Raw genomic sequence first — 27,221 nt, forward strand, 5'->3', positions numbered from 1 at the left:
TAAATATTGTGTCTGTTCTTTACAAGGCCCTATGTTAGGTTTTGGGAAGGCAATAAACTCTGGTCTCAAAGTTTATAATCCAGTAAAGAATAAGAGAACTATCCATATCTTTTCTATATGTGCCAAAATATGCCATGTGCCAAAGTAAAGGATTTTGAATATTCAAACCTCTCACTCATCTGGATCACAACTTTATAATCTCATTCATTAAGTAGAAAAATAATCTGAGACCCAGAAGCATCATTGCCAGATAGTTCCATGGCACAGCCAGAATAGTTTCTTGAAGAAATCACTTGATATTGCTGTGTGTTAAAAAAAATTAGAGATAAGTGAGAAGGACATTTCAGGTATAGGGAACAGCATAAACAAAGTTCAGGGCACTTTAGGAAATAGCAAGTAGTTAATTTTGATTATTAGAGCAAAAGGTACATGATGTGGAGCAATATGAGATAAAATTGATTTTGGAAAGATGATGAAAAGCTTTGAACTCCTTGAAGATACACAGACTTGTATAGTTGGGTAAGTAGTGAGGAATGTCTAAAGGTTGTTAAATAGGAGAATGACATGTTTGGAGCTGGGCTTTAGGGCAGTGCTTATCAAACTATCAGTGATGGGGGATCAGTTTTTTTGTTTTCATTCCAGTCTTTTCGAATTGCTGCATTTATAAAATATGTAAAAATGAATTACTAGGAAAACGAAGACATTTAAGTCTAAATTATTTTTTAGTTTAAATCATCTCTGTACCCACCACTCAAGACTCATGACCCTGAGATCAAGAGTTGTATGCTTCTGGAATTCAGCCAGCCAGCACCCCTATGTTTTCTATTATTAACATTGAACAAACAAAATTTTCACAGTTGCTATAAAAGTTTCTAAATACTTGCATTTTCTGTATGTAGCATTGGTCTGTGGACTATATACTACACTTTGAGTAGCAGTATTTCAAAGCAGTCAATTTGTCTATTAGTGTGCAGGCAGAGCAATTGAAAGGTGATTGCTAAAGAGTTAATGAATTAATAAGGACCTGGACAAGTTGTTAGCAGTATGAATTGAATGGAAGATCGTTTCCATAGACATTTGTAAATTTAAATGAAGGCATGTGAGATGTGGATTTGAGGGAGAGGAAAGAGTTAAAAGATATTAACCAGATTTTAGGGTTGAGTGGTAAAATGAGAGTGCCAAAAGCAGAAATAGAAACGAGTTTGGGGGCAGCCCGGGTGGCTCAGCGATTTAGTGCTGCCTTCAGCCCAGGGCTTGATCCTGGAGACCCAGGATCGACTCCCACGTCGGGCTCCCTATATGGAGCCTGCTTCTCCCTCTGCCTGTGTCTCTGTCTCTCTCTGTGTGTCTCATGAATAAATAAATAAAATCTTTAAAAAGAAAAAAAGAAATGAGTTTGGGGAGAAAGATATTAAATTAGATTTTCAATTAGAGGGACGCCTGGATGGCTCAGCAGTTGAGCGTCTGCCTTCGGCCCAGGGCGTGATCCCGGGATTTAGGATTGAGTCCTGTATTGGGCTCCCTGCAAGGAGCCTGCTTCTCCCTCTGTGTCTCTGCCTCTCTTTCTCTCTATGTCTCTCATGAGTAAATTAAAAAAAAAAAAAAAAAAAAAAAGATTTTCAATTAGAAATCCACATTATAGCATATTTTTATTAAGTAAACATATATACTCAGATATTTTTTGGTTCGTAATCTAAATTTGCACTCTTGAAAAAGCACTTGTAACTGTTTGATTGCAACGAGCTTTGAGTATATTGTTACACAAATCCATAACCAAAACATCCCCAAGAAGATTTTATACTTGTAGCTTTAGTCTCGTTTGTTGTTGCAGTAACTGTTGTTGGGCCCATGGCCAGGAAATTGTGACTCTAGGCAGGAGGAGGAGCTAGGGATAAAGTTCACCATCGCCAAAGAAACTCTATTCCAAATGGATTTGTGTGGAGCAACAGTGATATCCAATGACAAGTTAAATTAGACACAGAGGTGTTTTCTCCAACACTGTCTCAGAAGATACATGCCGTTGAGGGGCTTGGTTCAGACTAAAACGTCTTTTTAAAGTTAGGTTAAAGTTATACTGGGTTCTTGGAGAAGAATTTTGTTATGTGACTTCAAGGACTAATTGACTCAGATAGTTTCACACATTGCAGAACGGCAACCAGTGACAGATGAGGTAATGCGGCTTTAAATTACTAAATTATTGAGTTAAATCTCAAAACCACTAAGTGTTTGCTATTTACAAAATTCCAAATGTAGTAAATTGCATGTTCATGTTCCTTAAGTGTAAAGATATTAAATCGCTATTCTTAAAGCACGGAGTCTTTAACTTAAAATAGGTTAAGATGTATGTTTACTTTGATAGAATTTCTTTAAATTTTATGCTTTGCTGTGCTGGGATATGATAGTAAAAGCTGTTAAATTATCTCTGTCAAAATCTGTGCCTGGTTTTATAGTGCGCCTATGTATTTCCTAAAGATTGTTTCTCTTGTTAATGTTCAAATCTGTAACTTGCAAGTCTTAATAGGTAGGAATTTCTGTCTGATAATTGCATTTTAAGGTTGGATGCTTAGGTCAGTCATACTTTGTGGAGACTTTGTGCTTTATTTAAAGTAAACTTTAGGAGGTTAATTTCACAAATGTATTCACATTCTTGAAGTGGAGCTCTACAGCGGAGTGTGTTCTACTGGTTAATAATTTAGAAAAGTGACACAAGTAAGTTGGCATTGGCAAAGACAGTCAAGGTCCTGGGACCAATATAAATTTTTGAATTCTCCAAGCAGTTATGATCTTTCGTTTTAAGTGTGGGACTGTGACCCAGTCTTTTAATTGATACGATGCCTAATACTTTCTTTGTTATAACAGTAAAGAATAGTGACTAGTTTGAGGCCAAGAGATTGTTTCTTTTGAAGACTGTATCCTGGAGACATGATATTTCTGGCTCCAGACTGCTTCTCTTCTGAAGTCAGTGCATACTTTCAGCATTTGGATGTTTATTATCTTTGTAAATCTTAGCATATATATTATTGTAATTCTCTATGATCCAGCTGTTTCCTTTTGTCATTATAGCTTTACTTAATACACTTTAGATATTTGCACACAAATTCGATTTAATTCCCTATTGCCCTTTCCTTCCATGTTTTATAGCATAAATTAGGGGAAGAAAAGGAGAGATGAAAATGTATGTGAAAAAAAAAAAAAGAAAATGTGAGTTTTTTCTTTTTGTTTCATATTAAGAATGAAAAGGGGAGACAGGAGTGGTTTCTTAAATTTGGGAATTGCTTCTGTGGATGAGGTTACTTACTCTCATTTGAGAAGATAAAGGATAAATCCAGGTCTTCATAGGACAGCATCTTTTTCCTAAAGTTAGGCATCTAAAAAGTCTTTCCTCACTCGGGCTACTCCCTAACGCACATCTTTGAGACTATATCACAAAGTGGTACTGGCTTTGCAGTAGGCTTTCAAAAAAAGTGCTGATTGAATAAGGTGACAAGTCAAAGGGGAAACAGCAATTTGGTGGATATTTAGCAGTGATAATTTTGGTAAAAAGAATATTTTTCATATATTTCCAATATATGTGATTCCAGGAATTTGTATGGGCAGTATATCTAAAGTGCATTATAATCTTCACATCCTTAAAATAACGTGATAAGGAGTACAGGCTTAATCTTTCTTCTGACCAAGAAAGAAACTGCTAAGCTTTCCTGCTGCGTCTATTGATAGTTTTTTCTTCTACCATTAGCACTGATTGATTGATATTGGTAAAGTCTGTTTTTTACTCTGATTTGAGCTGTGCCTGAAACCAGCTTATATCATTCTATCAGAAACAAAGCTATTTCTTTTACTTTGTGGTCCCAACATATATCCCTACTGGGTTGTATCACAGGAAAGAATCTTCCCAGTCTGTTCCTGCCTGAATTCCCATGGAATATTTTAGGCATGTCAGCTGTTTGGGCTCTGATCAAGGATTTGATCCAGTTGGCCTCTAGCTTGAATTGAGAAAGAGTGTTTGAAAAGCCTGATCTTCAGTGGCAACATTTGGTTTCCAGAGTTAGAACTGTTACTTTGTGTTTTCCCCTTCTTGTGCCTTCAAAAGGATTTATGTAACTGAGAAACTGAGAACTGAGAAACGTGATAATAAAGTAGATGCTTTTATCAATAAAAGCAGGGTGAAATTTGATGAAGTGGTATAAAGATCATGATGATATATTTGGGTTTGTGGGTGTTTAAAAACGTTTTGGGTGGGTGTCACTTATCTTGTCGTTCCTTGTATCTTTCATCTATCTATTTAGGCTTCTATCTCCTTTCCATCTATTATAAAGGATCCATATTAGGGCAACTTAAAATAGGAAACCACAGCACCCAACAGGTCTAATTAAGGGAAAAAGAAGGCCCAAGAAAAGGGAAAAGAAAAACAGGTATTTACAGAGGAAGCCAAAATGGAAAGGACTAGTTCTTGTTATACATTATGTGCAAAGAACATTGCTACAGTAATTTGGGATAAGAGACAAATTATAAATAGGCCTGATAGGTACTTTTTATATAAAATATAGTCCACCATTGGTCAGTGGCAAAGCTAATACACAAGACTCAGTATTAACTTGATTCTAAACATTGACTTTCATGTATAACTTATCTGTAACTTAGTAGATAAACTGGTTAAAGCGTAATTGATGTACATAATCCCATTAGAAAAATAAAGTGTTAATCTACAGTATTACAGAGATAAGGAGCTAAATACCAAGATTGGCATTAATTCTCAGGATTTAGTTCTCAGGAACCGAGGGTTTTATGGAACTAATCTGGTGTGCATAACATACTAAGATAAGTAATGATTTTCATATTTTTCAGAAGATTAGTAGTTCTTAATTTAAGGGCCTATTGATTTTTTAGTCCTTGATTAAAATCATTCTAAGCAAATACTTGATTTTTTTTTTTTTTTGTCTGCATTTAAAATTGGTACATATGTTCTGAGATGAGAAGAAAAGTTTTCTGTTAACGTTTAAAATAGGGGCAGCCTGGGTGGCGCAGCGGTTTAGTGCCGCCTTCAGCCCAGGGCCTGATCCTGGAGACCAGGGATTGAGTCCCACGTCGGGCTCCCTGCATGGAGCCTGCTTCTCCCTCTGCCTATGTCTCTGCCTCTCTCTCTCTCTCTCTCTCTCTCTCTCCTCTGTTTCTCTCTGTGTCTCTCACGAATAAATAAATAAAATCATTAAAAAAATAAAGTTTAAAATAGTAAAATATGACTTGGTGAAGAGTCAAAAAGAAATCATTACCTAGATCAGTGGTTCCCCACATTCTTCAGTATTCCATCAGTTAAAATATAGAATATTGATCCCTTCATGTACTGTTGTACTTATTTATATATAGTTTTATACTATATTAGATTTATTTATTTATTTATTTTAAGATTTTAAGATTTTATTTATTTATTCATGAGAATACACAGAGAGGAGAGAGAGAGAGGCAGAGACACAGGCAGAGGGAGAAGCAGGCTCCATGCAGGGAGCCCGACGTGGGACTCGATCCCGGGTCTCCAGGATCACACCCTGAGCTGTAGGCGGCGCTAAACCGCTGAGCCATTGGGGCTGCCCTATATTAGACTTATTTAAATGATGAAAGTATCAGTAGAAGATCTGAAATTTTCTTTTTATACCCAGTGGAATCTTCTGCATCCCCTGGTACAGTTACTTCCCTTTGGAGATTATTGACCTACATCATGAATAGGGGAGCCCAACCCAGGCATCTTTATTTTTCTTGTTTTCTAGGTGATTTTTAGCATTCTCATTTCTCACAGTTACTTCTAAAATGAAGGCAAAGAAAAGGTTTGGTAATAAGAGGATAATAGGTAATAAGAGGATTCAATAATTTGGCTATCAAGCTGGGGATGAGATGGATGTATATATACATATAGATATGTATATACGTATATACACATATACACATATGTGTATGTGTGTGTATATATATATTTTTTTTTTTTTTTTTTTTTAAGAAAGGGGTGGGGTGGGGCAGAGGGAGAGGAAGGAGGGAGAGAGAGAATCCCAAGCAGGCTATACTCTAGCTTGTACTCGAAGTGGGACTTGATCTCATGTCCCTGAAGTCATGACCTGAGACGAAATAAAAAATGGAACACTTAACTAAGACACCCAGGTGCCCCAAAAGCATATTTTTATTTTCAGAAATGATTAAAACTTAACCCAAACATCATCATGGTGGTGATTTACCATGCTATTATATGTTAGTTTTCCCTGTGTTTTCAAAAGTGATCTTTCTGAAATTTGAATCTGTTTCGTTTCTTCAGAATCTGATCATTTGTCCTTGCTTCTACAATAAAGTCCAAACTCTAATGTGGCAAATAGTCTTCGTGATTTTGACTCCTGTTAACCTTTTTAGCTTCCTAGCTTGTATTGTTCCTTCTCCCCCTCACCCTGCCCTTATGGAATACAAACAGAAAACAAAACCAAAGCAAAACTCCTCCGTTCCAGTAATAGTAAATGTTTTATAGTTCATTATAAACCTTGTCCTTGCTTGATTATTCTGCCTGGATTGCCTTTCTTGCTTTGTCCAATTGGAAAACTACTGATTGCTTAAGATTCAGCTCAGGCATCTCTTCTGGTCTCTTAAGAAGTGGTACTCTTACCTATTTTATTTTATTGCATTTATTAAATTGCTAAAATTATTTGTGTATAAATGTCTTTCCTGCTAGGCTAAATTCCTCAAGGATAGAGATTGTAAATTAAAATAGAAGTTCCAAAAAAAAAAAAAAATAGAATTTCCATAAGGGCCTGTACTCTTGTTCATTCACTACTGTATCATGTACCTTGTTTGGAATATAATAAGTACTCAGTGTTTGAATGAATTTTTTTTTAAAGACTTAAAGCCTACTTTAAATAACTGATACTAAAGACATAAATATAAATAGATTCATTCAAACACTGGGCAGCCCTGGTGGCTCAGCGGTTTAGCACCGCCTTCAGCCCAGGGCCTGATCGTGGAGACCCGGGATCGAGTCCCACGTTGGGTTCCCTGCATGGAGCCTGCTTCTCCCTCTGCCTGTGTCTCTGCCTCTCTCTCTCTCTCTCTCTCTGTCTGTCTCTAATAAATAAAGTAGGCTTTAAATGAACCTCTGTTTATTAAATAAGTTATAAATGAATGAGTGAATATATTATAAAATCTGAAAAATAAGCTTATTTTAGAGGGTCAGACTTAGAAAAGGAGAGCTGATTCTCTGAAATCTTTAGCACATGGCATTGTAAATAACCAAGATAGTAAGAAAATACATGTATTTTCATATAATATCTGATTTCATTTATGGCTTAAGAAAGACTCGGATAATTTTTGTTATGAATTTTTTTGAAAGCTTTTATTTATGGGGTGCCTGGGTGGCTCAGTGGATTAAGCTTCTGTCTTCTGCTCAGGTCATAATCTCAGGGTCCAGGGTCAAGCTGTGAATGGAGCAGGGAGCCTGCTTCACTCTCTCTCCCTCTGCCTGCCACTCCTCCTGCTTGTACTCTTTCTCTCTCTGTCAAATAAGTAAGTAAATAAATAAGTAAAATCTTTTTAAAAACTTTATTTGAGAGAGAGAGAGTGAGGGCAGAGCATGCCCATGAGTGGGGGTGGAGGGGCAGAGGGAGAATGAGAAGCAGACTCCCTTCTGAGCAGGGACCTGGATGTGGGGCTTGATCCCAGGACTGGAGATCATGACCCGAGCTGAAGGCAGATGCTTAACCAACTGAGCTACCCAGGAGTCCCTGTTAAGAATATTAAAATTGGTATTTAAATGAAAAAATCTAGAAAGATAGCCAAATAATTATATTAAACTTAGGAATTTGGGGGGGATTTGTTTTAGTATTGAGAGATCATTTTTTGCTTCTTTTTTAGGGTGTTTGTGAACCGAAGTTTAGCCATGGAAAAAATAAAGTGTTTTGGTTTTGATATGGATTATACACTTGCTGGTGAGTAGCACTTTTTGATTGCTTAAAAACTGCTTTAGACATAACACAGTGGGTCTACAGGAAGCTATTCAGTAAATGCTTGTTGGTTTAATCATATTTTTAGCTACTAGAAGCTTTTGTCATCAAAACTCCTTCCATTGATATTTATGAATATATTGAAATTACCAGATATCCTTGAGATTTGTAGAGATATGTAGACAAGTGCTAAATCATTTTAGAGACTGGTAAGAAATAGTATGGTGAAATTATACATTAATTTGTATATCAAGGCACTTTTGGCTTTTACTCTATTAAACTATTCTTCAATGATGGAATTTTGTGTCTCTTGTTCTACCCAAGAAAAACTTAATGTCAGTTAAAATTTTTAATGTTACTTGTAAGACAACTGGAAAATGTGTTGATTTCCATTGAAATAACTATAAATATACTATGTGAAGACTTTTTAAAAATTAGAGCTATTTGTTTTGTTCATTATCAAATAGACTTTAAACACAGCACTGTGCTGTTTTCCCCTTCCTGTCTCTCAGATATATTTGAAAAAAATCAGTGTATTAGTCAGTAGTTACAAGATCTTTTCAGAACTTATGAAGTTTTTATTAAAAATTTGTGGTCTGGTGAAAATGTCATTTAATTTAAGAAGTAATAGAGATGAAGGACTGAGTTGAGTGCATGTGCATATATGTATGTGCATGCATATGTGTATTGCCATGACATTTGGAAAAGAATCTTTCAGAAATTTTCTCTAAAAAATACTGTCTTTACACAAAAACCTTAAAATGTATAAATTCACTATTCTTCAGAAACCTTTTATAATGGTATTAGAAAACCGAATTCCATCTCAAATTAGATGTCAGTTTGATGTTCATTTTAGACTAATGTAATAATATGTATTATACATAAATGTATTACATATATATATATTTTAAAGATTCTATTTATTTATTCATGAGAGACACAGAGAGAGGCAGAGACATAGGCAGAGGGAGAAGCAGGCTCCATGCAGGGAGCCCGATGTGGGACTCAATCCTGGGACTCCAGGATCATGCCCTGAACTGAAGGCAGATGCTCAACTGCTGAGTCACCCAGGCGTCCCATAAATGTATTATAAATGTATGTAAATATATCTTATAATAATGTAAAAATGAACATATGCAGTTTATAGGTAGCTGCCACATAGCTGTGGCTATGCTATGTACCAAACAAGTTATAAAATATACACTAAAAAAAATAAATAAAATATACACTGATTTGGTTTGCATTTCCTTTTCTTTACTCCCTACTCTTTGTTGTTTATTTCATTTTCTATTGCCTTAAGGTTGTTTTTGGAGCACTTTTATTCTTACATGTTTTTCTAATTGGACACAGACACTTTTAGAAGCACTTCTCAGAAAGCAAGTTGAATTAATTACTGTACTTTCTCACCATAGATCTTTCTGTACAAATAGGGGGGAAAATCCTACAATTTCTCTCCTTTCTAGAATTTTACCTCTCCAGGGAAAGGAATGATGAGATAATTCAGCTGGAAGAGATACTATTTAAAGCAGAAATAGTAGTTAATGGGATGAAAAAGTGATGGAATTGTTTCCCTTGGTTATTAAGACAATCTGATTGTAATGAAATCATTCAATTAGTATTTATTGAAAACCTGTAGTGTTCAGGCACATTTTATTACTGAATATTGAGATAATTATGTGTTCCAACATAATAATGAAAAATTGAATTCTCTTAATGAAAAAAAAAGTCACTGAAAAAAGCCCATAAACTTTAAAGATACCATATGATTTCTTCCTTTTATTTACTTTTTTTGGTAATCTGACTTCATAATACTTTTAGTGAAAACACTAATATACTTATTATATAAATATAATAGTAATTATTAACACTTTTAAGTGCTTATTATGTGACAGCTCTGTTCTAATAATAAAGATTATCTCATGTAATACATGGATTATCTCATTCACATCACTTATTTAATATTTACAGAAACCCTGAGGCAGATACTGTTGTCTTTATTTTACAGATGATGCTAGGATATTAAGGACTTTGTCCAAGGGTGTTTAGCTATGATATAGCTGAACCGAGATTCAAACCTGAGTATACATTTACATGTGTGTATGAGTTTATACATAAGTATATATGTATATGATAAGTTTAAATTATCATTTTGAGCCAATGACAATTTATAGTGAGATGTAATTTCAAAGTACTAGGCTCCCTTCCTTAAACAAACAAACCAAGACTTAAGCACTCAAAAGGTTAAAGCCCTTTAAAGTAGTCCCCCTTAAGAGACTACATTATTTCAAAAACTGTGTTGGATGAAAAACATTGTTAGTCGTCTTATGGTACTTACCTTCACTTCATAAATCACATAGGAAAACAAGTTTATTGGCTCATACTCTCACCTGTTTTCCAGAATGGTATTCATTGAGTTTATCTGAAAATTACTTTTGTTATTTAAAAAACAAACAAACCACACCCTTGAAATGCTAAGGACTTTTCATCAGAAAAACATGCCATGAAGTGTAGAGACAAGATTAAAAGAAGTGTTTTTTGAAAGCTTTGAGTATTTGGAATAAACATCCCTGGAAAAAGTATAATTACCTCACAAAATAAGTTCTTGAAAGGGTTTGTATTCTTTCTGAAGCCTCATCTGAGACATTGTCTTCTCTGTAGTCCTGACACCTTGGTACATCATTTCCTAAGAGCAATTTATATGTCATTCGCAGCTATTGTTTGCTTGCCTCATCTCCCCATTGGCCTGTGAGTTCTTCAAGGGCAAGGGCTTACTTTTTCATGTTTATATCCTATGTGTTGCCTAAAACCTGGTGCTCAATAACTATATATTGAATGAATAGTTTTTAATATATCAGTTTAAGAATCAGTCACTGGGGCAACCCCGGTGGTGCAGTGGTTTAGCGCCGCCTGCAGCCCAGGGCGTTGATCCTGGAGACCCTGGATCGAGTCCCATGTCTGGCTCCCTGCAGGGAGCCTGCTTCTCCCTCTGCCTGTGTCTCTGCCTCTTTCTCTCTGTCTCTCTGTGTCTCTCATGAATAATCAAATAAAATCTTAAAAAAAAAAAATCAGTCACTGTACTTTATTAAGATAAAAACCTAAATTAATTAATTAAAAACTGTAAGAAAAGTAAAGACTTAAGTGTGAGACCTGAAACCATAAAAATCCTAGAAGAGAGCAGAGGCAGTAGTTTCTCTGACATTGGCTATAGTAACTTTTTTCGAGATAGGTCCCCTGAGGCAAGGAAAACAAAAGCAAAGATAAACTGTGGAGACTACATTAAAATAAAAAGCTTATGCCCAGCAAAGAAAACAATCAACAAAACTAAAAAACAACCTACTGAATGGGAGAAGGTATTTGCAAATGACATCCAATGAAGGGTTATCGTTTATATATCCAAAAAACTTACAAAGCTCAGCATCTAGAAAACAATCCAATTAAAAATGGTGAGAAGACATGAACAGCCATTTCTTCTCCAAAGAAGACAAACAGATGACCAGCACAGACATGAAAAGATATTCAACATCCCTCATCATCAGGGAAATGCAGATCAAAACTACAATGAGATATCACCTCATACTTTGTCAGAATGGCTAAAGTCAAAAACACAGAAACAACAGGTGTTGGCAAGGATGTGGAGAAAAAGGATCCCTCGTGCACTGTTGGTGGCATTGCAAACTGGTGCAGCCAGTTTGGAAAGCAGAGTAGAGCTTCCTCAAAAAGTTAAAAATAGACCCTCCCTACGATCCAGGAATTGCACTACTGAGTATATACCCAAAGAATACAAAAACACTAACTCAAAGGGATATACCCGCACCTATGTTTTTAGCAGCAATATTTACAGTAGCCAAATTAGGGAAGCAGCTCAAGTGTCCATTGATTGATGACTAGATAAAGAAGATGTGGTGTGTGTATTTATAATGGAATATTATTCAGCCATAAAAAGAATGAAATTTTGCCATTTACAATGAAAGGATAGAGCTAGAGAGTATAATGCTAAGTGAAATAAGTCAGAGAAAGATACCATATGATTTCATTCATATGTGGAATTTAAAAAAAAAGAAACAAGAAATAGACTCTTAATTATAGAGAACAAACTGATGGTTACCAGAGGGAGGTATAGGTAGGTGTGAAGGAATGGGTAAAATAGCGGTGGGGTTTAAGGATTGTACTTGTGATGAGCATTGGACAATTAAGAACTTAAAAATTAATCAAAAACTATTAAAAAAATCACTGTATATGAGTTTACCCAGTATAAAATACGTACTATTCAAGTGAAATACTTTTAAATATGAACTTATGTTTTGTATTTTAACAAATTTTATTGTGGAATAAGTTAGGTACAATAAAACATGGATTCTAAGTACATAGGTTTATTTTGACAAAATGTATACACATGTGTAACTACCACCACAATTAAGATAAAGAATATTTCCATCACTCCAGAAGTTCCCTCATTGCCTCTTTGAAGTCAGTTCTCCCTCTTACCCTACTCTGTCTCAGGGCTTTTTGTTACTATGGATTAATTTTGCTCTTTTCAGAATTTCATATAAATGGAATCATACAATTTGTACTTTTGTATCTGGCCTCTTTTGCTCAGCATATTTTTGTGATTCATTGGTCTTGTGTCTGTCAGTAAATAGTTCATTTTTTTTTTAAGATTTTATTTATTCATGAGAGACACACACACATACACACACACACACACACACAGACACAGAGGCAGAGACACTGGCAGAGAGAGAAGCAGGCTCCATGCAGGGAGCCCGATGTGGGAGTCGATCCCGGGACCCCAGGATCATGCCCTGGGCCAAAGGCAGGCGCTAAACCGCTGAGCCACCCAGGGATCCCCCTAACATTTTTAAACTATAAAAAGTTTGAAATAATTTTAGATTTATGGGGGAACTGCAAAAATAATAGTTGGCCTCTATTTTCTTCTAATCGTGACCTCTTACCTGATTATAGTTGGTCATAGTATGATTATAAGAACTAAGAAATTAATGTTAGTATAGTACTACTAACTGAACTATAGACATTACCCAGTTTTTACAAGTTTTCCCACTAATGTTCTTTATTTCAATCTAGGATCCCACGCTGTACTTAGTTGTTACATTTCCTTAGTGTCTTCTGTTACAGTACTGTCTTTCTTTGCTTTGACAATTTTGAAGAGTACTGGTTAGGTATTTTTGTAGAATCATCCATGGTTTAGGTTTGTCTCCTGTATTTTCCACATGGTTGAAATATTATGCATATTTGTGAAGAACACTACAGAAATGGTGTACTCTTCTCAGAGAATCATACCAGGGGTACATAATGTTGGTAAGTCTTATTACTAGTGATGTTAACCAGTCAACATTATAAACAGTTAACCATGTTTTTCTTTAAAATTTACTTTTTTTTGGAGGGGGGAGCCAAGTAGTCGTCCATTTTATGGGTACAGTTTTTTCCCCCACTACCTGAGAGTAGAGAGTTCCTATGAGGTTATTTGTAAGCTGAAATGTCAAAAAGTGAATAGTTACCATTAATTTATATGGAAAATTTTTGAGGACTTCCCCAGACCCCCAAGATAACCTTTCTTAGGCTTTTCTGATACCTTAAAATACATCTTGCTAATGGATACACAGAATAAGTTGAAGTAAAGCGCAATTGGTTACAGACATAATTCAAAGTTATGGTGGCTTGATGCTGAGATGTTGAGTCTAAGTCCCAGGGAAGTGTGGCAGAGCCATTCTTGTTGCTTGTGGTGCCCAGCACCTTTATAAGGCTGGTTGCAAAACAAATGCTGAATGCCATTTTTGCCATTCACCTTTTTCATAAAAGCAAAAATCTTCACATTTATTTCAGTTGGCAAAAATGAGTTCTAATTTAAGTCTTTTGTCAAAGTTAAGTGGCATAACTTGAACTTTCAAAAAGTGAGGGATACCTGTATGTCATAATTTGTTTATCCATTTATCTGTTGATTGATGTTTCAGTTGTTTCCATTTGGGGCTATTATGAATAAAACTGCCATGAACATTAGTGTACTACAAGTCTTTTTGTGGATATATATTTTAATTTTTCTTGGGTAAACACCAAGGAGACAGATTATATAATTACCTTGTAGGAAATAGACAAATGGTTTTTCAAAGTAGTGATATCATTTTCAAGTCTGACAAGCAAACATGAAAATTCTGCTTGATCCAATCCTCACCAATTCTTGATATTGTCAGTCCTTTGAATTTTAGCCATTTTAGTAAATATGTATTTTATCATAATATCACAATATCATTGTGATTTTACTTTGTATTTCCGTCATAACTAGTGATGTTGAAATTCTTCATGTGGTTATTGGCTAATTATATTTCTTTTGTGAAGTGCCTATTCAAATGCCCATGTTTTAATTGGGTTGTCTTTTTATTTTTGAGTTGTAGAAGTTCTTTATGTATTTTGAGTACTAGTCCTTTGTCAGATATATGTCTTCTCAGTACATTGACCAATATGTGTTGGTTTGTCTGTTGACGTTCTGTTTCATTGATTGAAGTAAATATCACATGGTCTGGATGATTATTGCAGGTTTATTGTTAGTCTTTAAGTCAGGTAGTGTAAGTCCTCTAACTTTAAGTCTTTCCTGTAATTGTTTTAATATTCTATGTCCTTTAAATTTCTGTGTAAATTTTAAAATCAGCTTATCAAATTTTCAAAAATGCTTGCTGGGATTTTTACTAGAATTGCCTTGATTTCTAGATCAATTTGTAAAGAATTGACATCTTAACTACATTGAGTCCTCCAGTCTGTGAACATGATATGTTGGGCCATTTACTTAATCTTTAGTATTTCTTAGCAGTGTTTTGTCATTTTTGGTGTAAAGATCTTACATTATTTTGTTACATCTATGTGTTAAGTATTTGCTATTTTTTAATGTAATTGTAAATGCTGTTTGAAATTTCATTTTCTATTATTTTATTGCTAGCGTTTAGAAATAACAGCTCATTTTTGTTTACTATTCTTGAGTACTGTGATTTTCTAAATTCTTTCCAATCTGCATATCCTTTTTTCCCAATCTATATATCTTATATCTTGTTAAAAACTTTTTTTTTTTTTTTTTGCCTTACTGTACTGTGTTGAATAGAGAGGTGTTGAGAATGGACCTCTTTGCTGTGTTCTTGATCTTAGGGAGAGAATGTTCAGTTTTTCACTATTAAGTATATTGTTAGTTAAAGGTTTTTTAATAAATGCTTTTTATCAGGTTGGAAAGTTCCCTTTTATTCTTAGTTTTCTGGGAGTTTTCTTTTTAACATGAATGGAGGCTAAATTTCATCAGTTTTTCTGCCTCTATTGAGATGATCCATATAGATCATCTTTTCTTAGTTTGTTAAAAGGATGAATTACATTGATTGATTTCTGAATGTTAAACCAACGTTGCATCCCTGGAGTAAATCCCACTTGGTTATATAGAATTCTTTTTATATATTGGCAAATCAAGTTTGCCAATATTTTGTTGAGGACTTTTGCATTAGGTTCATTGAGGAGTATTGGTTTGTAATTGCCTTGTAAGGTCTGTTGAATTTTGGTTTTAGAGTAATGCTGACCTCATATAATGAGTTAAGAGCTGTTCCCCTTTCCTATTTTCTGAAAGTTTGCATAGAATTGGTGTTATTTTTTTCCTTAAGCATTTGGTAGAATTAACTAGTGACTCTATACGGGCCAGGAGTTATTTTTGTGGAAAGGGTTTAAATTATGCATTCAGCTTTTAAATTTAGGGCTAGTGAGAGTTTCTGTTTCTTTGTATATCATTTTAAATAATTGGTGTCAATTTCACTGGGTTTTAAATTTATTGAAGTAGAGTTCTGGTATGAATGGGTTGTGGCTGTTCATAATATTTTTACTATTCTTTTGATGTCTGTAGGATCTGTAGTACTGTTCTCTTTCATTCCTGAAATTGGTAATTTGTGTCTTTTTTTTTTTTTTTTCATTTCATCAGTCTAGCGAGAATTTTATCAGTTTTATTGATTTTCTTCTCCCTACTAAGAGCCAGCTTTTGGTTTCAGTGCATGAGAATATTAGGGAGATGTAAATTTAGTAGTGATTTTATTTTTTTTTTATTTTTTATTTTTTTATTTTTTTTTTAGTAGTGATTTTAAAGTAATTATTTATAAGTGTGAAGTTACAATCTGCTTTTATGATAATTGCTGACTGTATTAAAAGTAATTTCTTATAAAATTAGTATAATAAAGTACTATCCAAATATTCCAGGCACCATTATATAGGCAGTGGCAATAGCCACTTTTATTTCTGATTATAATTCAGTTTGTTTTCCTTCTGTGTCCTGACTCTAGCATCCTTTACATTATGTTGTTGATGTACTTTCTTCAAGTGTTTATGGAAAATTCTAATTTTCTGTGCAGAATGAAATATGGCATTGTGTACTTTCATCCCCCCCCCCCCCCCGTATATTTTGACTCCAGAATTTGGAGGATACAGAGAGAAATTGGTTTCTTAATTTTTTTCAGAATCAGCTTGTTATATATTAAGTGCTTAATAAGTAGTAGTTGTTTAAATAGCTGTCTTCTTTGTATACTACTATTTTCAATGTAGAGAATGTAGAGACATTAAATTAGCTTTTTTTTTTTTTTACTTGGGGGAAGGAATGACCCAATAAACGTTTAATTTTTTTTAAATTGAAATTATTAGAAGTGCTATAAAACTATTCAGCATAATCTGTGAATTGGCTATTCTGGCAAATAATATTTTGAGTGATATGGAGTTACCATTTACAGCATAGATGGATTACTAGTTTTCATAGAATGTAGTAAAATTGATAATGAGACTAGGATTGATGCTCCAAAGTGTGTGGATAGAACATCACATCTCAAATGGCAGTCATATTTTAGAGTTGTACATTTGTTGAGAGAAGATAGTTATTGGCTCAGGTCCTACCTTATCACAGTATAAATTTTGCCTAAATTTGTTCTGATAAGACAGCTATGTAGGTAAAGTTGTTGTTTTCCTTGTTTTCAAATGTGGGAAATGTCTATAACTTATGTTTCTTGGAAAGTATGGGGGATAGGATTTAATTTTGGAGATTTAAGCTGTTTTCATGAGGATACAGCTCTGGCTTTGGCTTTCTAGATGTCTACAAGTCTGTAGTGGGAAGGGTGTCATGGTTTTGTTTGGTTTTGATCATTCACCTTTCTTTATAGTTCATATTGATAAGAACATTTGTTTCAAATGATCTGATATTTTAAAAATGCTGTTCTTGGGGCATCTGGGTGGCTCAGTTGGTTAAACATCTGCCTTCAGATCTGGTCATGATCTCAAGCTCCTGGGATCATGCCCCACATCAGGCTCCCTGCTCAGCAGGGAGTCTGCTTCTCCCTCTGCCCCTGTCCCACTCATGCTCTCTCTTTCTCTCAAATAAAATAAATAAAATCTTTAAAAATATATAAAAAATTAAAATGTTCTTATTCATGCCAAGTGATAAGGTTGATAGACTTAGTGGTGAATAATTTAAAACTTTGACACTAATAAGGAAGAGAAGGCAAGAATACATATATGAACTCTTTTTTTTAAGATTTAACACCTGTTTTCATCTTTCCAAAGTGTTAAGCAAATGTAAGCAGTTGCCCAATAATTTTTTTTTTTATTTTTTATTTATGATAGTCACAGAGAGAGAGAGAGGGAGGCAGAGACACAGGCAGAGGGAGAAGCAGGCTCCATGCACTGGGAGCCCGACGAGGGTTCGATCCCGGGTCTCCAGGATCGCGCCCTGGGCCAAAGGCAGGCGCTAAACCGCTGCGCCACCCAGGGATCCCCATATATGAACTTTTAAGAATATTAAGCTGAATTTATAACAATTTTAAACTTGTAATTTTCCTAAAATAAGCTATACAGATCTTTTGTAGAATGAAGTTAAGTGGAGGGATTATTGGGGTTTTTTGTTTGCTTGTTAAAAGAGAAATTATTGACATGACTTGTATTACTTTTAAATAATTTTATGATTTTGCTTATAGTTTGGTACATTCATTCCACTGAATGAAGTGTGTCACAGTGTTCAGTAGGATAATCCATTCTGATGGGAACCTCATTATCTTCATCTCTTCTGAATGCCAGCCTTGTACCTCTAACAGTTTTTCAGAGAAGATCCTCTTTATCATCAGTTATTCCTATAATTGAAGCAAGCTATGTATTTTTGTTTTTATTTGCAGGATTTCTATGTAAGATTGATGTTTTTATATAAAATTTTAAAAATTCCAAAATAAAGGGGATCCCTGGGTGGCTCAGTGGTTTAGCACCTGCCTTTGGCCCGGGGTGCGATCCTGGAGACCCGGGATCGAATCCCACGTCGGGCTCCCAGTGCATGGAGCCTGCTTCTCCCTCTGCCTATGTCTCTGCCTCTCTCTCTCTCTCTCTCTCTCTTTCTGTGTGACTATCATAAATAAATAAAAATTAAAAAAAAAACATGCACATGATTGTATATCAGAAAGTGGTCCTTTGCATTTTTGTCTTCCTCTACAGATAATGTGTTTCTCTTTTCTCTATTCTTGAGGCTTCTTTTTCCTTAATTAGATGTGTTAAGTGCTCTGGTTTTCTATTTTATTTTTTTTATAAGACTTTATTTATTCATGACACACACACACACACACACACACACAGAGGCAGAGACACAGGCAGAGGGAGAAGCAGGCTCCATGCAGGGAGCCCGATGCGGGACTTGATCCCGGGTCTCCAGGATCACGCCCTGGACTGAAGGCAGCGCTAAACCACTGAGCCACCGGGGCTGCCCTGGTTTTCAATTTTATTAAGCTATCCTATTGTAGATGCTTTTTGGACAATAGGTTTTGAGTTTGTGGGTCATTATATGAGAGCAATCTTTAGCCTTTTTCTTTTACATGGGATGCACAGATGGATCAGACTGATAAGTGCATTTCCCAGGACAAATCAAGCCAAAAAACCTCTTGAAAATCCACTTAAGATTAGGTCTTTGGATTTATGAAAGAGCAAGAAAGTTGTTTTTAAACCAGCTGCTTCCTCTGTGTGGAATGGAGGGAGTAATCTGTCCTATTTGTGAATTTTATTTCTTTGGTTTTATTTGTATAGAGTACTGCTAAAAATGTTATATTGTTTATTTTTTTGTTATTAACAGTGGGCAGTGGTGTGAAAATAGAAAACGGGGAATTGACATTTTCTAGATTATTTAGTGCTTGTTCATTTTTCAAGTGGCAAATAGGCATAAACAGACGTATGGTTTCCATTACTCTGAGTATTCTATTATTTAGTTTTATAATATTAATATCCAGAAATTTATTGCTGTGGTTTTGAATGAGAAATTATTTTCTGGGATCCCTGGGTGGCGCAGCGGTTTGGTGCCTGCCTTTGGCCCAGGGCGCGATCCTGGAGACCCGGGATCGAATCCCACGTCGGGCTCCCGGTGCATGGAGCCTGCTTCTCCCTCTGCCTGTGTCTCTGCCTCTCTCTCTCTCTCTGTGTGACTATCATAAATAAATAAAAATTAAAAAAAAAAAAGAAATTCTTTTCTTTTTTTTTTTTTTAATTTTTTTTTTTAATTTTTTTTTTTCATTTATTTATGATAGTCACAGAGAGAGAGAGAGAGAGGCAGAGACACAGGCAGAGGGAGAAGCAGGCTCCATGCACCGGGAGCCTGACGTGGGATTCGATCCCGGGTCTCCAGGATCGTGCCCTGGGCCAAAGGCAGGCGCTAAACCGCTGCGCCACCCAGGGATCCCAAGAAATTATTTTCTGATTCAGTGAGTGGTATAAAGTATTTATATCACCTCCTCATGATGGTTGTTCTCTATCTGCCAGATTGCTAATCTGCAAAATGTGGTTTCTTTAATAAGCAAATGTTAGCCAGTAGCTATTAAGTGAGAGTAATCTGGATGTAAAAAGTGATTTAAGAGGAAAAAGTCAAAATAATATATTTCTATTTTGAAGGTTAAGTCCCATACAATCTGAATTTAGGCCCAGTCTTTTTTTTTTTTTTTAATTTTTTATTTATTTATGATAGTCACACAGAGAGAGAGAGAGGCAGAGACACAGGCAGAGGGAGAAGCAGGCTCCATGCACCGGGAGCCCGAAGTGGGATTCGATCCCGGGTCTCCAGAATCGCGCCCTGGGCCAAAGGCGGGCGCCAAACCGCTGCACCACCCATGGATCCCCCAGTCTTATTTTTATCTTTAATTTAGAGGCTATGAAGTTGTAGAAAAAGCAGAACCCTCAGTGTGATTGACTTTGGTTTGGATCCAGCTCTACCTTGTACTGGCTCTTGGCTACCAGCATGTTCCTTAGCCTCTCCGAGTCTTTTCATTTAATCCAAAAAAAGGGTGTGTGTGTGTGTGTGTGTGTGTGTGTGTGTGTGTGTAGTGGTGGGGGTGGGAATAAATTATTGGTATAAGGTTTAAATGAAATAATGTGGGATCCCTGGGTGGCGCAGTGGTTTAGCGCCTGCCTTTGGCCCAGGGCGCGATCCTGGAGACTCGGGATCGAATCCCACATCGGGCTCCCGGTGCATGGAGCCTGCTTCTCCCTCTGCCTGTGTCTCTGCCTCTCTCTCTCTCTCTTTCTCTCTGTGTGACTATCATAAATAAATAAAAATAAAAAAAATAAATGAAATAATGTATATAAAATATGAATGCAATGAAAATAATTCTCTTGCTCTGACTGGTGATACCAAGTATCGATATACTGGACTCTAGTTATAAGGGAAAAAAAGCCTAAGGAATAAGGAGAAAAATATCAACCTTAAACTCATTTGTGTTCCTATATATTGTGAAAAAAAACCTGGAATGCTGGACAGATGAGTGGAATCTTTTCTCCCTCTTTTGTTTTTGAATTTTTTTTAAAGTATTGGAGATGATTATGAGCTTAATAGGAAGTTGAAGTTATTTTCTGAATAGATTTTAATATCCGGGTATTTGGTATCAGATTATGTTTCCATAGAAATTATGTACTGTTTTTAGCAAAGGGTTCTTAGCAGGATCATGGTGAAGGAATGGGTTTTTGAGAAAGTCCATATTTAAATGTATGACAAAGGTTTCACTGATAGGCTTCTAATAAGTGCAAGGGGAATTATTTTTTGAAACGAACTCTGAAGTGAAAAGAAGTAGTTGATCTTTGTGGTTGTATGAAAGACTTAAAACATGTATTTAACATCAAAATTATATATGTATAATTGTTAAATTTTAGGAAGTCTTTATGCCAAGGGAGAGTAGGATGGGGAGAGGGTTTGTTAATACTTAAGTAGTGACTCTTGGTTTAGGATTGTGAAAATGTATTATTTCTAAATTGTTTCATTTATTGTTTTGCTTTGTAAGTAAACTCCACACCCAATGTAGGGCTTGAAATTACAACCCTGAGATCCGTAGTCACATGCTTTGCTCACTGAGCCAGCCAGGTGCCACTCTAAATTGGTTCATTTAAATCACCTTGATTGGGCAGCCCAAGTGGCTTAGCGGTTTAGCGCCACCTTCAGCCCAGGGCGTGATCCTGGAGACTCAGGATCGAGTCCTGCATCGGGCTCCCTGCATGGAGCCCACTTCTCCCTCTGCCTCTTTCTCTCTCTCTGTGTCTCTCGTGAATAAATAAATAAAATCTTTAAAAAAAATCACCTTGATTGTTCTTTTTTCAATCAAAAAGTCTGCCTTTTTCTTTCTTTTTATTGCCTCTCTTGAGCTCAAAGCTCCAAAAAGAGACACATTGCAATTATTTTCGGGCTCCAACACTTTTAAGGTTCAGAGCCATTTTGGTAAGTCTAAAAATAAGTTACTTAATTTTCTTAACATTTCAGTACTAGTTGGTGTCATGGTCAATGTTCATTCCTTCCTGTTTTTCTGAGAAATTGTCAGGAGGAAAAGAACATTTGTTAAGCATGTACTACTGTATGTGCTAGAAGATATATTTTATGTACAGTAAATCCTCACAACAGCCCACTGAAGTGAGATTACTACCTCCATTTTAACAAATAGTTCACCGAGTTAAAAGGTAAAAAAAAAAATTTGCACATAGCTAGCAATTGATTTAAGACTCATAGCTGGAATGCAGACTCAGGTCAGTTTTGTTTCTTATTCTGCTCCTAGCTGTCACAGGAACAGAAATTATTTATTAACCCGTCAGTGAGAAATCAGAGAAAAAATTTCATAAGCAAAATTGGGGCTCCTGGGCGCTCAGTTGGTTAAGTATCTGCCTTTGGCTCAGGTCATGCATGATCCCATGATCAAGCCCCACATGGGGCTCGCTGCTCCATGGGAAGCCTGCTTCTCCCTCTTCCTCTGCCTCCTGCTTCCCCTGCTAGTGTGTGCGCTTGCTTGCGCTCTCTCTCCCTCAAATAAAAAAATCTTAAAACACATAAACAGGGACTCCTGGGTGGCTCACGGTTAAGCATCTGCCTTTGGCTCCAGCGTGATCCTGGAGCCTGGGACTGAGTCCCACATCGGGCTCCCCGGGTGGAACCTGCTTCTCCCTCTGCCTATGTCTCTGTCTCTGTCTCTCTGTGTGTGTCTCTCATGAATAAGTAAATAAAAATCTTTAACACACACACACACAACAAAATCACCCAATGTGGGGTTTTTGGTGTGTGTGTGTGTGTGTGTGTGTGTGTGTGTGTGTGTTTCCCCACAAAAGTTGAAATCCTCTCTAGGGCAAATGCATCTTTGTCTTGCATTTGAATATAATCCTCGTCCTTAGAATACAGATAGTTTTGCAGTTTTCTTTTTGGATGTAATCGTAAGGGAATGAAGCCTCAAGAGTACCGTGTAAATAAATACTCTGTACTTGATGTTGGTAGAATTCTAAAATTGTATTTTTTAATTTTAATCTTGAGAGGATTTGAAAATATAAGTTAGACTCCCCTTTTGAATATTTCTGTACTTCTCTTCTTTCCAGGCCATATCATTAGCCACCAGGGATGAAATCCAATTATATCAAACCTAAGCATTTTACATGAGTAAGTCTAAGGTGGAGAGAGAAGATAGAATAAAGCTATTAAAAGTATCAGGGAAGAAATTAAGCTAGTTCTTGCTAAATCAGAGGATTATCCTGCTACTAGCAGGAGTATCTCAGGACCTTTGATCTGTCATCTATCCTGTCATGCATAGTAGATGCACTCAGTGATCTTGTTTTATTGTTTTTGGAATTGAGTCAGCTCAACATTTAAATGAACATTTTTTGCATGGGGTGTATTTACTTGGACTACAGTCCAGGGTACTTAGGTCATTTTTCTGTCAGCTATTGTATATCGTCACAAAATTTATTGGCATTAAACAGCATTTAAGGAGAATTTGCAATCTAAAGTAATAAGTATTACATGTCATATATTATTGTTATGCTGTCACTGAAGATCTCTCAAATGAGGTAGAGCAGCTTTTTCCTTCCCGTTTTAAAAATGTGTGGAAAATATACATAAAAAAAAAAAGAAGAAAATATACATAAAATTAACTTTTAAAATCTATTTTAAGGGATCTCTGGGTGGCTCAGCCATTTAGCACCTGCCTTTGGCCCAGGGCGTGATCCTGGAGTCCCAGGATCGATTCCCACATCAGGCTTCATGCCTTGAGCCTGCTTCTGCCTCTGCCTGTGCCTCTGCCTGTGCCTCTGCCTCTCTCTTTGTGTCTCTCATGAATGAATAAATAAAATCTTTAAATTAAAAAAAAAACCTCCCCCTTTGGCTCAGGGCATGATCCCGAGTCCCGCCCACATCGGGCTCCCTGCATGGAGCCTGCTTCTCCTTCTTGCTGTGTCTTTCCCTTTCTCTATATCTCTCATGAATAAATAAATAAAATCTTTAAAAAAAAAAAATCTATTTTAAATGTATCACTCTTAGCATTTAACTTTTAAAATCTATTTTAAATGTATCACTCTTGTCATTAAGTACATCTACAGTGTTGTGCAACCCACACCACTATTCATTTTATAATTTTTTTCATCATCCCAGATAGAAACTGTACTGAATGGGTACTTCCCATCACCTTTCCCTCAGCCCCTGTAACTTCTAATTTATTTTTTTCTGTGAATTTACCTATTCTAAATATTTCATATGAGTGGAATCACATAATATTTGTCCTTTTGATTCTGGCTTATATCTCTTAGCATAATGTTTTCGAGTTTCATCCATGTTGTAGCATATATCAGAATTTCATTCCTTATTAAGGCAGAATAATATTTCATTATATGTACATACCGCATTTTGTATATCCATCATCCATCATTGGACACTTGGGTTGCTTCCACTGTTGGCTATTTTGAATAATGCCTCCAGAAACATTGGTATACAAGAATCTGTTTGGGTTTTTGCTTCCAGTTCTTCTGGGTATACACCCTGGTTTGGAACTAGTGAATCATACAGTAATTATATGTTTAGCTTTTCAAGTAAGTCCCAAACTGTTTTCCATAGTGGCTGCATTTTACATTTCCACTAGCAGTGCATCAGAGTTCCAGTTTGTCCACATCCTTGACAACACTTGTTATTTTCAGATTTATATTGTTGTTTTGATAATAGTCATTAAAATGGGTGTGAGATTGTAGTTTTGATTTACATTTCCCTAGTGGCTGGTGATGTTGAGCACCTTTCGTCTGCTTAGTAGTCATTTGTATGGTATATCTTATTTGGAGAAATGTCTATCTTAGTCCTTTGTCCCTTCCTTAATTGGAGTATTTGGTTTGTTGTTGTTGAGTTGTATAGGAGCTCTTAATATTTTAGATATTAATCTCTTAATCAGGTATATAATTTGCAAATACTGTTTCTCATTTTATGGGTTGCCTTTTCACTCTTGAATGGTGTTTTTTGACACACAAAAGTTTTTAATTTTGATGAAGTCCAATCCCCAATCCATCTGTTTTTTTCTCTTGTTGGCTGTGATTTTGCTGTCACAAGAAATCATTGTCAAAACCAATATAACAAAAATTTCCTCCTTTATTTTCTTCTAAAAGTTTTATAGTTTTAGCCTTTATGTTTAGGTCTTTGATCTATTTTGAGTTAATTTTTGTATGTGGGGTAAAGTAAGGATCCAACTTCATTCTCTTGTATGTGGATATCCAGTTTTCACAATACCATTGACAAGACTGTCTCCCTGCCCCCCTTTTAAAGATTTTATTTATTTATTTTATTTATTTATTCATAAGGGACACACAGAGAGGGAGAGGCAGAGACACAGGCAGAGGGAGAAGCAGGCTCCATTCAGGGAGCCCGACATGGGACTCGATCCCAGGTCTCCAGGATCACACCCTGGGCTGCAGGCAGCGCTAAACCGCTGCACCACCAGGGCTGCCCTGTCTTTTCCTTCCTTAACAGTCTTGGCATCCTTGTAAAAAATTGTTTGACCATATATGCACCAGATGGCACTTTTATTTTTATTTTTATTTTTTTCAGATGACACTTTTTGAAGTAAAATATATGACAATGTGTTTGTGTTGTGCATCTTAAAGAAAGTCAGGCTCCTTGTAATAGTAATGAATTAATATGGAACTTAGCTGAGTGGAACTTACAGTGGCTAGTGTGTAAACTGGATGCATCTGTTGAAGTTCTTAGTGTGACAACAATGTCTGTTAAAGTTTCCTGAGAAGTTTTTGGTATAAACTAAGGAAGATAACCTATCTCAGAAAAGCCAGAGAAATTTTCATGGTCCCAAGTCACGAGAGATTACTCAAGGCATCCTTCTCACAACTTGGAAAATGTAGAACCTGTACATTACCTTACTCCACATTCTCCCAAACAGATTGTCTCTATGCAAGAAATTTTTGTGTTAGCGAATGAGCACCTCCAAATCATTGAAGTTATTAACCTTTTTATATTCTCTTATTCTTGAAGAATTTATCAGTTTGTAAATGGATCAAATATACAGAGGAAGAGTAAAAGAATATAAAAATAGTTGTCATTTGATAAGTAAAATGTGTTCATTATCCCTCTTACCGATCCTTTTTTTTTTTTTTTTTTAAGACTTTATTTATTTGTTCATGAGAGACACGGAGAGAGAGAGAGGCAGAGACACAGGCAGAGGGGGAGAAGCAGGCTCCATGTAGGGAGCCGGACGTGGGACTCGATCCCTGGTCTCTGGGATCATGCCCTGGGCTGAAGGCGGTGCTAAACCGCTGAGTCACCCTGGCTGCCCTCCTTTCTTTTTTCTAAAAGGACTTTAAAACTGGGTTTTTGTTTATTTTTCTGAAACAGTAGAGTAAGGGGATAAGTTGAGTGTTTGAACAGAGAAACTAGGGTAATAGATAAAAAGAGAAAAACCTCTGAAAACAAATCTTCCCTTTCTAAAAAGAAGAAACTAGGATTGCAGTTGATAAAATTATTAATAAGAAAAATTAGAAAACACCCACAAACAATAAAATCTAATCAGTATATATTGTGCAAGCCATAATATATGTTGCCTCAGAGAGTGATTATTTTGAATGGGAGAAGGCTCATTTGGATGAGTAAGTTCCACTATGTCCTCAACTCAGAAGAATTGTGAAGATAAAAAGTGATAATTTAGTACGAGTCCAATCAATGATTAGTATCAAGGATCCATTCAGAATAAGCTAAACTCTATAGGGCCTATGGTTAATTGGGTTTGCATAATGAGGGTTTTTTATAGTATTGACTGTAAAGCAAAAAAAAAATAAACTTTCATGTAAATCTCCAAAAGAGATTTGAGGTGATTTGCAAAATTAAACCTGTATAACATGGGTCAAAAGACTACTTTTTTTCTTATTAAAGATTTTATTTATTTATTCATGAGAGACACAGAGAGAGGCAGAGACATAGGCAGAAGGAGAAGCAGGCTCCCTGTAGGGAGCCCAGTGAGGGACTTGATCCCAGGACCCCGGAATCACAACCTGAGCCAAAGGCATACACTCAGCCACTGAGGCATCCAAGTGTCCCAAAAGACTACTTTTTTTTTTTTTTTTTTAATTTTTATTTATTTATGAGATAGTCACAGAGAGAGAGAGAGAGAGAGGCGGAGACATAGGCAGAGGGAGAAGCAGGCTCCATGTACCGGGAGCCCGATGTGGGATTCGATCCCGGGTCTCCAGGATCGCGCCCTGGGCCAAAGGCAGGCGCCAAACCGCTGCGCCACCCAGGGATCCCGCAAAAGACTACTTTTTATAAAAGAAAGCCTGTAATAAAATATGCTTCCAAAAAGATATCCTTCATATAACCTTATTAGGAAAAACTTATTCCAGTATTGCTGTAATTTTTTTAAAGTTTTTATTTTTATTTATTTATTTTTTATTTTTTAAAGATTTATTTATTCATTAGAGACACACACACAGAGAGGCAGA

At 36.0% G+C, this 27,221-nt stretch overlaps 1 protein-coding gene across 9 annotated transcripts in view; it reads left to right on the forward strand.

Annotated features, from left to right (window-relative positions):
• Nucleotides 1-27,221, forward strand: part of NT5C2 (5'-nucleotidase, cytosolic II) — a 146,561-nt gene that overhangs the window by 89,113 nt on the left and 30,227 nt on the right. For 8 of the 9 annotated variants that reach the window (XM_077877801.1, XM_077877797.1, XM_077877802.1 and 5 more), the window contains one exon: nt 7,879-7,952. In XM_077877801.1, coding sequence (XP_077733927.1) covers nt 7,879-7,952 — 74 coding nt within the window. Of the gene's footprint in view, nt 1-1,950; nt 2,171-7,878; nt 7,953-27,221 lie in introns of those variants that run through there. The other variant, XM_077877804.1, reaches the window with a different exon arrangement.

This window comes from Canis aureus, chromosome 29 (assembly GCF_053574225.1).
Source record: "Canis aureus isolate CA01 chromosome 29, VMU_Caureus_v.1.0, whole genome shotgun sequence".
Lineage (NCBI taxonomy): Eukaryota > Metazoa > Chordata > Mammalia > Carnivora > Canidae > Canis > Canis aureus.